This window comes from Canis lupus, chromosome 5 (assembly GCF_003254725.2).
Source record: "Canis lupus dingo isolate Sandy chromosome 5, ASM325472v2, whole genome shotgun sequence".
NCBI lineage: Eukaryota > Metazoa > Chordata > Mammalia > Carnivora > Canidae > Canis > Canis lupus.
This window is the reverse complement of record NC_064247.1, coordinates 68,377,792-68,392,836: the sequence shown is the minus strand read 5'-3', so window position 1 is coordinate 68,392,836 and position 15,045 is coordinate 68,377,792. Positions and strand designations below refer to the sequence as shown.

Sequence of the window (15,045 nt, the reverse complement as noted above, 5' to 3'; positions counted from 1 at the left end):
ATCTTATATGCTGTAAAAAAGTGCAGCAACCACCAACATGAAGTGAACAAAACCTTTTCTGGCACTCAAACATAACTAGACGTTGGATCCAGATTCACGTGGGGCACTGACTGAAGGTGCCTTCTGAGGCAGCTCTGCAGACCAGTCAGGAACATTTCTCAAAATGCTGGTATGACACAAGGCCTTGGTGCAGGCCAAGGACACAACCAGTGACAGCATCAGGAGAGGCAGGTAGGAGTACCCAGCCCTGCCCATGGGAGCAGCCACCTGTACATCCAACTCTGCTCTGGGAGTAAAGGAGGATCCCCAGAGGCACAATTAAACCCCAAGGAGCTGAACTGATTAACTTGCTAAAATTATTTCAATTTTGCCCAGCTAAACAGAGTTATTTCCAGGGCAGCAGAGCTGATAGTAAGTTGTTCTCACTGGCCTCTCCAGCTTCCTAAGGCTAGAAAAATCATCTGACCTAGCAATGAGAAAGGACTGCTCCCCTTCCAACCAGTCAGAACAAGCGGGCATAAATCCAACCGCCCTAAAAGGTGCATTGCTCAGAAGTCAGTTACAAAGTGGGAAGCAGGAAGCACCACTCAGAACCAGCCCCTACCCAATGCACCACCATGAAACAGCAGACATCCAAGGGGCCAGATGACTCACTGTTGTGGCCAGGGGAGCACCCACAGCCCTGGCTACCTCCCCAGCTGCTTTTCCACATGTGCACCTATAAATACACCCACAGGTTGTACACACACACTTCTGTGTGGTACATCCCACTAGTAAAGCCTACCCAAGTAGTCATTCCCCTTGAGGAAAAGCGGGCGATGTTGTCCTCAAAGTCAATGCCACCTACTCCGATCACGTCCATCTGGTCAGCAGGGTTATTCAGGGTGCTAGATTGACGCACAAAAACACAAAGGAAAAGAAGTCATTTTAAATGAGTACTTTTGGGGGGGCACCTGGGTGGTTCAGTCGCTTAACTATCCGACACTGGATTTCGGCTCAGGTCAGCATAAAGTCAGCTTGTCCCTCTCCCTCTGCTCCTCACCCTGCTCCCTCTCTCTCATAAATAAATAAAATCTTTTTTTAAAAAATGAGTAATTCAGGGGACCCCTGGGTTGTTCAGCAGTTTAGCGCCTGCCTTCGGCCCAGGGTTTTAATACTGGAGTCCTGGGATCGAGTCATACATCAGGCTCCCTCCACGGAGCCTGTTTCTCCAGAACTCTGCCTGTGTCTCTGCCTCTCTCTCTCTCTCTCTCTCTCTCTCTCTGAGTCTCTCATAAATAAATAAAATCTTTATTAAAAAATGAGTAATTCAGATAACAGCTAATATTCCCAGAAAAATCCAAAATGGTCTTAGGTTCTCGTGTAGCTTCCCTGGCTGAACAAAGGCCACGTTCTCTGCTACTCACACACTGGGCTGAGGCCACTATCTTGTACGTGCAGCAAGATGCACTTTCCCAAGATGCACTTCTGGACCTGAGGGAGTCCTCTCTCTGAGCGGCCAAGAATCCATGGGCTCATGATGGCTGCCCACTCCCATGCTCTCACATCATTCTCACTCCACTCCCAGGGAGTGCATCTTGTCCCCACCAGATCCCACACTTTTCTGGGAAGCAGTGATAGCCACAAACTGGCACCTGCCACCGTCAGGAAGTCAAAGTTCTCAACTGATCACCTGCAGGTTGCTCCCCTGCTTCACAGGGAACCGAGGAGTGATCCCTCCACCCTCACTGTGAGCTCCTCAAAGGGCAGACAGATGCAAAGGAAAACCATACAATTCTCAATACTTTGAGTGTACCTGATATGTAAAGAAATCACAGTGAAACAAATCACAACAAAAGTTTTAAACTCTAAAGAGCTAAGTCAAGATAAAACCAAATGGCCTGAAAATATCAAACAACTTCAATTCATGAAATTGCATCTCTGAACTTTACCTACCATAGCTCTACCACCAAATTCAGAACCCTGACAATTCAATAACCACAACTGATTCCCAGAGACTTAAATGACCTTAGTAAAGACTCTAGGGCACCTGCTTTTAACCAACTATTTTAAACCAGCGTTGAGTCAATCCTGGCACTGCCTCCTTAGCTCACTGGCCACCAACATGTTACCAGGTAATTGTTCAGAGGCACCTACAGTGATTTTTTTTCTTATTGGCTTATGCTAAAAATGAAGTTCAAGTACACAAAGGACATAGGACCCCATGATGGACTCAAAGACAGGGCAGTTCCCAGCACGATAGGAGTTGCCAGCAGAGGCCAGGGCTCTGTGCAGTTTCACAAACAGATGTGAGAGATGGACATGGGGCCCTCTCAGGGTGCTCCTCTAACACAGAAAAGGAGTGTGATGGCCCACAGACGTCACAGGATTTCAGAGGAGGGACCAGTGTGTGGCAGAGCGGTCAGAGAAGCACATGGAAGAGCTGGTGAGAGGGGTGTGAAGAGACAGAAAGGCAAGCGATGGGGGTCAGTAGCAAGAACAAGTGATGGGATGGAGATAAACAGGGTTTACTGCAGGGAGGACCAGGAGAGGACTGGGTTTGTGGAGTGTGCAGGGGGGCTGCGGGAAACACAGCTGAGCCAGCACCGGTGGGCTGCAGTTACCCACCTCTGGCCACAGGCCTTCCTGGGCCTACCACCTGTCCAATGTATATCTAATCTTGTGCCCTGAGCCCCTCATGTTTAAGTCCATCAATCCTTAAACCATGGCATGCATGCCTAGGGGTGTCACAGCACAATGCAATGAGCAACTCTGAAGGCCTAGGCGCACGTGCCCACTGTGCACACCACAGCAGCTTATGCACACGCTCGTTTCTCCTGCGTTTTCTCCTCCTCCTCTCTGGTTAACTCACACCCTCCCCATTACAGCACCGAACCGCTCAAGTCCTTGGTAGCCAACATGGGAAGATGACACACATCCTGCTGCAAAAGCATTTCAGCACAAGAGACTATTTATACGCATCACCTACAGAATGCAAATTGGAGCCATAGGTGAAAGGAGATCGGGATCTCTAACCAGGTGAGAGCTCAAGACCTGTATCACAGTGAATGGCGTTTCACATCTCACGCTGCTTTAGTCCACCGTGACAACCCAGCACAGAAGAGCATTTCTGGGACACCATTCTCTCTCTTCATTCCGTCTGACCCTGCTCATCAACCGACAGAGGTCGCCAGGTCTATTACGCTGCCTGTACTGTCCCTCTCTGCCAACTCTGCTGCGTCTGCGCCTCATCCTTCCTAAGACAGGCACCTCGTCCCATTTACCTCCTCACACCTCGGCCTCGCACACAGCGGGTATCACTAAATACTGCGGAATCCATTTATTTCTACAGGTTTACTTTCTTGATTGATTTCAGGAAGGAAAAAAAAAGTACAATAAAAGCTGTAGGCCTCCAAACTGCTATTTACAGAAAACTAAAAATTATAAATAAAAAATTAAGCAGAAAAAAGACCAGCCTAAGCTGACCAGTGAGACTCATTACACAGTCTGGCTCGTTATATGCAGAATATTCCCATGACACAAAGTTTTTGACAGATACAAACAGGCACAGGTAGACACAGAGACAGATGGACAACAGATCTGCAGTTACTTCAAGGTGAGAAAACACCTCTAAGCCATCCCTATGGGGAATACTTACCCATAAAGAGGTCCGTCATTGCCAATAGCAGAAACCATGATTACGTTGTTAGCTGTTAATTCCCACACCTAAAGGATTAACAAACATTTATTTCTGCAACTATGGCCTCTGCAACTATGGCACTCTCAAACAATTAATGTACAACTGTCCAAAAATAACTACAACTTCTAAAAACAGTACAAAAAAAGGGTGCCCTTCAAAATGTAACAGTAGCCCCTTATGGGATGGATGTTTGCCAACCAGTGTGTTCAGTAGCACTGATAAAAACAGGATATGGGGTCTTGCAGTGCACAAAGCAAAGCCCGCTTTCTGGGCAGGTTCAGAAATGTGCTGTTTGGAAAAGGTACCAACACAACAGATTGTCCTGCTCCCAACGCTAGTTCTCAAAGCTCGCGACATCATCCATCGTCCTCACGAGGCAGTGGCCTTGTCCATGACAGGCTACCAGAGCACCAGAGATGAATGCTCAGAACAGACGTTGTCACCAGGAGTACCACTATCTTTTGTGCGGGGACATGACCAACCTTGTCAACAAAGGGATGGTCCATGAAGTCAGGGCCACCGATGCTGAGGTTCAGCACATCCATCTTCTTTAAGATGGCATAGTTGAAGGCATCCAGGAACCAGGAGGTGTAGGATACCTAGTTAATGCCAGACATGACTTTAGGGATTTCAGTGAAAGTCTAAAAGGGCTACAACAGAGTTTCTGTTTCTAAAGGTAAAGTATAATCTCTTAAGCAGCACAACATATTAACTTAAATTTCAGAAATGAAAACCAAGAACAAATAATGCTCCGAAATGTAGACACTCGGAAATTCTAGGTCCCTGAAGCTAGACTTGAGGGAGAGCTGTGCTCTGGGGGTGGCTGCTCTCCCCAGGGCCTCACCCTCAAGTACACCTTCCAGGGTGAGGTGGACCCCCACACCACTCACTGCCTCTCCCAGAAAGAATTTATCACAAGACACTTCCCTTTCAGTTGAGCGTTCTACAGAGTTAACATATTTGTCTAATATCCTTCATTCCTAAACAGATTGAAGGGTAAATGGCATCGATAAAAGTTATTTCTCTGAATTATTTCTGAATTATTTCTCTGATGTTCAATTCCCCCAGTCTCCTGACAGAGCTGAATTGCCTTGTGTATCACCACTCAGACGTTTTTTATAAAATACATGTACAATTAAACTTACAGTAGAAGTAGAATCAGTGCAATATTTCAGAATTATGTTTCTTAAAGGCTTTTACAAATAAGACCCATTTACATTTTTTTGTATAGGCAAAAAAAATACCGGGGGGGAGGGGGGCGGGTACAAGAAACTGAGAAACCCTCACACGGGACACGAGGAAGTAAGGTTATCCCTGCTGGACGGGGACAGCATTGGGGGAATCTTCCCTGTGTGCCTGTAGAGATTTTTGAACTGTGCACTATTTGTATAAAAATTAAAAAAAGAAATAGGAACCCCCCTCCTTTCTATAAATTGTTATAAAAAGCAAGGGAATAGGGTTGGGAACCCACACTGCCCAATGTGCCACTGGGCACCACGGTACAGAGATGGCCCTTGAGCTGGTCAATAGGGGTGGCAAACACAGTCACTTGGATTCTTCTCTCACACAGAAAGCATGAGAAATGTGCCTGTGACATGGGGGCACGGGGACACAGAAGCCCAGGGCATGCTCAGAGGACAGGATGGAATGAGAGGCGGATGAGTCCACTGCTGCAGTGCCCCAGGAGTGAGGTCTTCATGGTCCAAGGAGGCTGACAAAGGGATGGATGGCAAAGGGGCAGAGCCACAAAGAAGTGGCAGCAGAGGAACAACATGGCACATGTGAGATGCCAGATGCAGCTCCATCTGCATCAAGGAGGTGTGCTGCTTTTAAAAGAGTATGTGTTTTTTTTCAAAGATTATATTTATTTATTCATGATAAACACACAGAGAGAAGCAGACACACAAGCAGAAAGAGAAACAGGCTCCCTGCAGGAAGCCTGATGTGGGACTTGATCCCAGGACCCCAGGATCATGACCTGAGTGGAAGGCTCAACCTCTGAGCCACCCAGGTGTCCCAAGGAGTGTGTGTTCTCCCAAGTTTTACTTTTTATATTTTGATGTCCACTCTTTAAGCTTCAGGGGTCCTCAAAACACCTACCTGGTTATTGGTAAAGACCCTGAAAATATGAAGTTCCGCATCTGGAGCAAACCCTTGGCATTCCCGCATGCTAGCTATCACACCTGCCACAAATGTGCCATGGCCCAACCCTGCCAACCACAAGGAGAAAAGTTGTAAGATACAGCTGATAACGTGCACCAAGATGCAACATTTCAAACCACCGATTCCAACAGACTCGCTCCCTGGACAAAGAAGCTGCACTGCCCCCACATGGTGTCCCACTCAGAACCCACACTATGGCAGCCCCAATTCTGGGCCTGGCACCCCCACCCCCTCTCAAACAGGGAAGTCAGCACTCCTCCACCAGGCAGCCCTCTCTCCTCAAACGCTACTTCCTGACATCCCAAGACAGTGAGACAAGCTTCCACCCAAAGGCACATGAACAACATGGGTTTGTCTCAATAATAGCTGTACACGATCATGTAATCATTCGCATACAGAGAATTGTACTCTTAACCCATAAAACTGGGGACAGGAACAAGGTACAAAGACAGAATCACACCACAGCATCATCGCTCACCGTCGTCCAGTGTCCGCTCATTGGTCCAGTTGGTTCTCTCCTTCACGTTTTTGAAGTGGGGATGTTTCTCACTTAGCCCAGTGTCAAAAACAGCAACCCTTACGTTAGCACCTTATTCCGAAAAATAAGCAACAATCATGTTTGGAGAAATCATCTTTTTGGATTTTGTCTACAAAATACTTTCCTCCTTGGGACCTGTCACGGAGGCCCAAAGCCTGCCCAACGCATACGAGTTAGGTCAGGAACCTCAGGGGCCCTGGCTGAGCTATGACGAGGAAAAGTGGAGACCGAGGGAGATGCCATCACTTGCTATTTAATAAGACTTGAGGCCACAGGGGCAATCTCCTGGGACACCCTTCAACTGTCACCTGAGCTCAGTCCTCCACACAGGAGTGACTGTGACTTCCCCGCTTCTGGGGACTTCCACTGGGTCTGCCTCCCCTCATCTCATGAACAAAGAACACACCCTTGCAGGAGGGGAGACTATTCCCACCCCTTTGCTCAGAGCTCAGCCGCTGTTCATGAGTAGCCTCTGCTCATGAGTAACCTTGACAACCAGGGGCTGCTGGCAATCTGTGGGGATAACGGCACCATGAGGAACACCACTCCAGTGTACACCTTGCTAGATAATGAGCCTATTTCAGATACGGGCCAAAAGCTACGTGTACCAATGTTAAGACTGATGTTACCAGATCAAGAAATTCTAGAAAACATGTGAAATATCTAAGACACTCATATTATTTAATAGCTAACAGGTGTCACAAAGGTAGGTGTCTTTCTGGTGTGAAAGTCGTGTTTATGTGTCAATACTATGTTAAATAATCAATTACACTGAAGTAACTACCAAAACATATTGCTTACATTTAAATAATGACACAATCTCAAAAACCACTTGGCCCGGGGATGCGGGGGACAAAAAATGCTTTTCTGTTTAGAGAATTTGCTTTGTAAAGAGTTCTCACCCCGGAAAGATAAAACCACAAGGTGACAATTATTATTTTAAAGAAAGGTCAGTCAATCAGGCATGAAGAGCTTCAGTGCCTTGGACATTCTGCAGGGTGAGGGTCGGGGGAATTAAGGGAGAAGTTATGATCTCCAAGGCTAGGGGATGCGGATAAGGCCCTTGAGACCAGCTGAGATGGATGGGGTTGGAGTGGCGGAGTAGAGAAACTGGCTTCCATTTGAGTTGGGGTACAAACCTTCACAGTAGTTATGGCAACAATTTTCTGCCATGATGAATCAGTTAGGAAAAATACCACACTGGTTGTTTTATTTCCTAGGATATGGTCATTACCTCTGTCTCCTGCGCTGAAACTAATGATCAACAGGTGCATAGTCTGTAACTTAGCCGTTCTGCAGAGAGAGCTCCACCCTCAAGGAATGAACTCATTTTCACATTATCACATCCAAATAACCATCTTTGCACTTGATCTCATTACCTGAGAAACTGCTCTTTGTTCAGCTACAGGTTGACAGGAAAGAAATGCTCCACAATCTACCCGCTAACCTCAGAAATGCAGAAAAGAACCAAAGGTGTATAGGATTAAACAACTTAAAAAAGGCACAGAAGCAAATGCCCAGCACAACAGAAGTCAAAGATGAGAGGCAGTCAGACATGACCAGCTTCATGCACGGCGGGAAGGCAGGTGCCTCAGGCCTGTGGCTGCTGCTGGACCCCTGGCCCCTCACTGCTCCCAGGCAAACGGCACGCACCTGTATAGCCCATCTGCCACAGCACATCTGCCTGCAGGGTCTGGGCGACCTGGCGCGGGATGGCTCTCAGCAACCGTCTGCTTGAATGTCTTCCTGTGGCGTGCCAGAATCCAGAGCCCAGGGAGAGACTGGCCCTTCGCAGGGGGCGGGAAGACTGCCACTTCTGGCTCCAACGGGTTTCGTTACAGGGCACCACGGGGTCAGCTAGAGCCGAGGAGAGAAGAGATATGAGAAGCGGAGTGGCACCAACCCAATACTGGCCAGGGAAAGCACTCATCCCGAAAAGAGCTACAATGACTCCGAGACTCTATGTGACAGAAGGTGGGGTTCTCTCCCTCTGCCAAAGGATTTTCTCTGTGCACTTACATCTATGGGTATCACTCAGCCATCATTATTACTCCCAAGGTGACCTCTACTGAACATTTTACAACCTACGGAAAGCAGCGGACTGATAAAATGACCACTTTTAAAAAAATAAACTCAATAAACTCGTGACTAAAACTGAAGATATGAGAAACATCTGATTTTTCATGGGCAATGGCAACTTGTCCTCACTGAACGAAAAGCAGCAACAACAAACCACAAGGAAGAGAGTGGCCATGGGATGATGGTCAAGTTTCATAGCGCTGGGTCTCTGGGACAGAAAAAGGTACATTATGCCATCCCGCTCATCCCAGTGAAGCATCAGCAGGACCTCTTCCCAACTGTACACTGCTCGCTACCCTCAATGTACCGACTAGAGGGTCCCCTTTCCAAGAGCAGGACTAGGAAGCAGTCAGGGAGTTTCTGAGGGCGCTGAACTGTGTCTTCTCTTGATTTTGTGGGTGGATGGCTGGCTGCATGCACATCAGCACCTGCCAAACTGCCCTGGAAACCAGGAATTTTGCTCTCTACACGCACCTTGCTTTGTGAAAAATGGAAGAAAAATAGTCAAAAAAAACACCGCAAGAGTTGTCCTTACCTTTCAGGACCATGCTATCATGAAGAAAAACTGCATCTCAAATCGGTTTTCAGAAGAACACACCTATACTCCTACTACTGACATTCTGTCTTTAACATAAACGACTATCACTTTTATTCCAGGCTAACCAGGCTCCCCCATGAAAGCACAGGGAACTGGAAAAACATATAGTCGGGTCAACTCCCATAAGTAATTATTTGCACAGACAAACTGCTTTATTCTGTACTGAACTTGCCATGTTGACTCTGTTAAGTCAATAGCGTGGGACAATACCGGAGGTGCTGACAAAGAATGGTGTTGACAGCACGTGCGGGTCTGCTCCGTCAGCCTGCAGCAGACCAGACTACACCTAAGTAATGAGCTCGGCTCTGGATCTCATCCATAAGAGCAATTCGGACAACTAGAGAGTCCTGGAAGGAAAGCACTATAACTATGGTGAGAGGGCTTGAACCCGGGCCATGTGAGGGACAGTCCAAGGATCTGGAGAGGAATCCATCAAGCAAGGGGGACACCATGGATATCTTTGAAATATCTTTACACACTGTCTCGTGGCAAACAGGTTGGCTCTCTCTTCCAGCTCAGGGACAGAGCCAGGGATGGGAGCCAGAGTGGGACAGGTTCCAGCCAAAATAAAGCAGAGCCTTCTCATGAGAGCCAGAGAAATAAGCAATATTTAACATCTACTTACATCCAAAAAACTCTGCTAAGCTCTTACACTTGCACTATTTTATTTCATCTTTGTGAGAACCCTATGAGGTAGGTAGCATTATCTCCATTTTTGGATGGGAAAAATGGAAGCTTACAGGAAAGCCACTCACCACACGAGGTAGCAGATGGCGACAAGACAGACTGGGCCTGTCAGCCGTGCACCACATCCTTAGGGGGTGTCAAGCACCACGTCTGACAACCATGGTGAAGAGTGTACAGAAAGGAACCTAACCTCGAGATTCCAGGACTGCTGTGCTAAAATTAGGCATTTCCATGTTTCTTAAAATGTTCTGGGGCTCTTTATGATAACAAAACAAAGTAAAATAAAAAAGCGCAAGACATTTATCTGGCTAAGTGCACAAGGTTTGGTTTGCTTTTATCTTCCTAGATTGTTTGGAGGCTATTGCTCTTTAAAGAGAAATAGCATCACAAAACATCTGGACTGACAAAGAGAGCTCTGAGGAAGCCAGACACCTGACCTTTGTGGTGCCTCAAGAGCTGGCTTGTCACACTATCCAAATTAGCCTGGCTTTCCCATATGCCCTTACAGGCTGTCAGGGCTAGTTCCTGATGGACAGAGGGAGAAAAGCAAGCTTTTATTTCTCTCTCCTTCCAGTGAAAAAAATGACAGTGAATAACAATAAAACTAGTACTTTGTTACCCTAGTTTATCACAAAGAGAAGAAAACCTTTTCTTTGGTAATAAGTATACTTCAGAAAATGTTAAGTGCTAAATATGCAATTTATTATTTAAGGATTAACTACTCTAACAAGCCCAAGTTGCAGAGAAGGAGAGGTGTTCCTCACACCTGTACAGCCTGAGACCACGTCAGGCCCAGCGAAGGCATGCTTGGGCATGGTCGGGAGGCTCTCAGAAAAACAAAATTAAACCTACAGAAAGGATGTTTTACAAGCTGCCTTAAAAATAAGAACACATGCTCACAGAAGCACAGGGCAACCAAACAGGAGACAAAGACCCTGCCTTTCTCTTTAGAATGTGAGGGGTGCTGGGGACTCCAGGCTCCAAGAGGAGCCCAGGTGAAAACTACGTCCAGGAGAGACAAAGATCCATTGCTCTCCACTGCAAATCTGCAGATATGTTCACACCACAAGAGCACGAAGTTTATTTTTTGTCTTTCGTTTTTTAAATTCCTGGCAAGAAAGCGTTCACAATTCGTGAAACTAGATGAAGGGACTCAGGTTTACCCAAGCCTTTCCCTGCCAGCCTGCCAGTTTGAAGTTTCTCACAAGGAGGGGGTGGGGCACATTCTCTCCCTGAACCCTACAGAAGCAGAAACTGACAGATGAGCCCGAGGTCACAGTACTCACACTCCGCGTACTTGAGCGAACGGAAGACTTTCCGCTGGGGTGTCACCCGTTTGATGTTGGGATGATCTTCAAGCGTCAGCAGCCCCGCTTTCTGTTTTTCTTTTATCTGAATCACCTCAAAATCACTAGGGTAGTCACTGGATGGGTTGTTTCGAGGAATGATTCTCCAATTGTCTATTTCACTGCTCTTCAGCGCACTTGAAATAAAAGAATTTCTAGCTTTGGCTGTAAAGTATCCATTGAAAGCCACGATGTATTCTGAAATCAATGACCACAAATAAAAATAAGAATTTAAGTCCGTGTATTGTAACCTAAGAATTATCTACTCTAAAATTTCCCTGGTAAAAGAAAACTTACAGATCTTAAAGTCTATAGCAGAAGGAGCAGTACACCAAAAGACTGGTTTAAATGTCCTACACAGCAGTTTCTGGAGCTCTGAGTTAAAATGATCTGTATGAATGCCTGATCACAGGACACAACTTAAAATCAGATACCTGTGTTATTTTTCAAAAAGCAAAGATTAATAGAATGCTGAATATATGGCAAATAAATGCATGTAACTTTTTCAAACAGAAAAGAGAGATTCAGAAGGCTTAGTTTTATTTTACTGAAATAGTAAGAAAATTTAGAGTGGATCAGAGAAGACTATGGGTTTATTCATATCTGGTCACCTCAGCTTCAGCACCTCCCCACTCCTCACTCTCAGCAACTACAATGGCACCTGTTCCATAGAATCAGGTTTTAGGAAGTAATTCAGAATGCCGATGTCCTTGCCTCACAGAAGCTACCTATACCAGGAGAGCAAACTTCAGCAGAGTAAACATCCTAAGCGCTGTGTGCTTGCCTCATTTGAAATTTATGTAGAAAAGAGGGAAATCTCTTTTTTGGCAAAAGCTACTAAAGTTTAAAAAAAAAAAATGGGGAGGGGGACTAAAATAATATCATTACCATATTCCACAACCGTTGAGGAGAATTCCACCTTCAATGTCAGGTGGGAACAGCCAGGGCACGGGGCCTTTTCGAAAGATGTCTTCTCCAATCTGTCACCCAGATGTTTCTTCCCACAGAGCAAAACTACTAGCAGGAGCAGCCAGATGTTGACAAGCTTCATGGTCGTAAGTAAATATGGTCATAAAATCGCATAAATTCAAATCACACTTTTTTCTTCCTTGATTATAAGTTAATTTTTGTTTCAGCAAAAAGCTGAAACATCATTGATTAGCCATTTTACAGTCTTGTCCAACGTAAATAAAAGTTAAATTTCATGGCCTTTTGTGGTTTGGCCTGGAAAGAGGCTTTCATTTCTTTCTTCGTTTCTTCTCCATCTTGGGCCTCGGGCTCCTCTCACTCTGGCTCAGACAACTGAGTCCTACACTCCATCTGCAGCACAGAAACACAGTGCAGCGGGGCGAGCAGTCACTCTGGGAGCTGTGAGTGGTCTACAAAACAAAGCGAGCCAGGCAGGAGTCAGTGCTACCATAGGCCAGAGGGCCACAAAGATGCCCATTTAGACGATGAGACAGACTGCTGCAGCTCAGGCATGAAACACCTTATTATTTCTCTATCTCGTTACTCCTCACTTCTCTCCGGGGAGAAAGCATTTTAAGACAGCTTCAAAAATAAGAAAGGATACAATAAATAGAAAAGCTGAGCATAACCAACGATGCCAGGAATACTGAGCCCCCGAGCAGCCAGAGAGAAGGAGGGATCCTGGTCCTGCACTTCCCCTCCTCTGCTTCTACCTCAGATTCTCTATTCTCATCATTTGTAAACCGTTGTCTCCAGGGCTCTTCTCCAATAGCACTTTAATTATTTTTTAAGTAGGCACCATACCCAGCGTGAAGCCCATCGTGGGGCTTTAACCCATAGCCCTGAGATCTTTTTCTTTTTCTTTTTTTTAGATTTTATGTATTTATTCATGAGACACACAGAAAGAGAGGCAGAGACACAGGCAGAGAGAGAAGCAGGCTCCTCGCAGGAAACCTGATGCGGGACTCGATCCCCACACTGGGATCACGTGCTGAGCTGAAGGCAGACACTCAACCACGGAGCCACCCAAGCATTCCAGCCCTGAGATCTTTAACCCATGACCCTGAGATCAAGATCTGAGCTGAGACCAAGAGTCGGGACAGCTTAACCGACTGAGCCACCCAAGCATCCCTCCAACAGCAGTGTAATTCGCCATAAATTTTACCAAATCTTCAGGCAAAAGCTTGGTAAACATCCTCACTTTCTACCATAAAATAATACCTAAGAACAAACTAATTTCCATACAGGTCAAATCCTTGCCACTTTCTTTTAGAGAAACTATACTTTAAAACTATTCAAACTACACCTTTCAGATTTTGAAATAGTTCCTGCGAAGAGAACATAGAAGGGTCATCAAATTTATTTTACATGAAGCCTCACCTTAAAGAAATCTCACCCACTAAATAGGTTATAAAACCAGATTACTTCTTTACTGGAAGCAATATAAGAGAACAGTTTGCGAGATACACTGCTGCCAAAGAAAAGTGTTATCTGAGTGTTAAATTACACATGGGCACAGATACCTTTCAAGCACCTGAATGGCATGAAAACTGATCATTCTTCACAATGAAAAAAGGAATGAAAAAAGGAGCAGTTAAAAAAAAAAAAAAAAAAAAAAAGACGCTGACTGTAGAGTGTCCAGAAAAATCTGTTGCACTGATCCCACCAGAAACATAAATAATCCAGCAAGGGAAACACAAATAAATGAAACAAGATGGCCTTACACTGCTAACTTGTTTCTAAAAAGAAAACACTTAAAAAAATAAAAAGAAAAAAATAAAAAGAAAACACTTAGGACCAGGAGTCCGTGAGGTAACAAATTATCAAAACCCTTTCTTCTGGCAGAAGCTGGTGCTTTAGAGTAACAAAAACTTTGTGGTTTCTGTAACTATTGATATGTGTGTCTATACACAGGAAAACACCCATAAAGTTAGAGTACCTAAAAAGGTTTGAAAGGTTAGTTTTTAGGACTTCACTGCTATAACAACACACAATCGGGGATGCCTGGATGGCTAGGTGGTTGAGGGGCATGATCCTGGAGTCCCAGGATCAAGTCCCACATCAGGCTCCCTGCATGGAGTCTGCTTCTCCCTCTGCCTGTGTCTCTGCCTCTCTCTGTGTGTCTCTCATAAATAAATAAATAAAATCTTTTTTTTTTTAATAAATAAAATCTTTATAAAAATGTGTAATAACACACAATTCTGAAAAGCACGGCTTCTCTGGCACTGGAGACTAAGATTGGATGAATGGAGCTTGTCGGATGGAAATGAAATTTTAAAAGTTATTTCCATGCCAACGTAAAGAACAACACTGAAAATACTAACCATGAAAACAAATTAAAACCAAAAATTGGAACAGAAAGATCAAAGAACAGCAACAACAGGGTACACTGAAAAAGACACTCCAACATATTTCACAGCAACCCACTTGGGAGTCCCAATTTTTTCTGTTTATATTTGATACTTGCAGGAATGGGGTATCCCAGAATACAATCACATGAAGCACATACCTTCCTTAATTATAGTATGAGTGGTCATAGGAGATAAAGCTCATCACTGATGAGATCTGTTATATTAAATGAACTTAAATCTAAAAAATATTTATTTATATTTAAAGATTTTATTTATTCATAAGAGACACAGAGAGAGAGGCAGACACAGGCAGAGGGAGAAGCAGGCTCCATGCAGGAAGCCCGACGTGGGACTTGATCCCGGGACTCAGGATCATGCCCTGGGCAGAAGGCAGGTACTAAACTGCTGAGCCAGCAAGGCATCCCTCTAAAAAAGATTTAAACAGGTCTCTCAGTCAAGGCAAGTTGTTTTTTTTTTTTTAATTTATTTATTCATGAGAGAGAGAGAGAGAGAGAGAGAGAGGTGCAGAGACACAGGCAGAGTGATAAGCAGGCTCCATGCAGGGAGCCTGATGTGGGACTTGATCCCGGGTCTCCAGGATCACGCTCTGGGCTGAAGTCGGCGCTAAACCGCTG

General features: G+C 45.2%; 1 protein-coding gene across 4 annotated transcripts in view; it reads right to left on the bottom strand.

The window, feature by feature from the left end:
• The window catches only part of MBTPS1 (membrane bound transcription factor peptidase, site 1), a 52,675-nt gene that overhangs the window by 26,894 nt on the left and 10,736 nt on the right, over window positions 1–15,045 (bottom strand). For 3 of the 4 annotated variants that reach the window (XM_025426997.3, XM_049110640.1, XM_035716045.2), the window contains 8 exons: window positions 11,979–12,469; window positions 11,031–11,288; window positions 8,034–8,237; window positions 6,321–6,431; window positions 5,780–5,889; window positions 4,162–4,278; window positions 3,638–3,705; window positions 785–887 (listed from right to left, as the gene is read on the bottom strand). In XM_025426997.3, the coding sequence (XP_025282782.3) occupies window positions 785–887; window positions 3,638–3,705; window positions 4,162–4,278; window positions 5,780–5,889; window positions 6,321–6,431; window positions 8,034–8,237; window positions 11,031–11,288; window positions 11,979–12,141 (1,134 nt within the window). In that variant the 5' untranslated portion in view covers window positions 12,142–12,469. The remainder of the gene's footprint in view (window positions 1–784; window positions 888–3,637; window positions 3,706–4,161; window positions 4,279–5,779; window positions 5,890–6,320; window positions 6,432–8,033; window positions 8,238–11,030; window positions 11,289–11,978; window positions 12,470–15,045) is intronic. The other variant, XM_025426998.3, reaches the window with a different exon arrangement.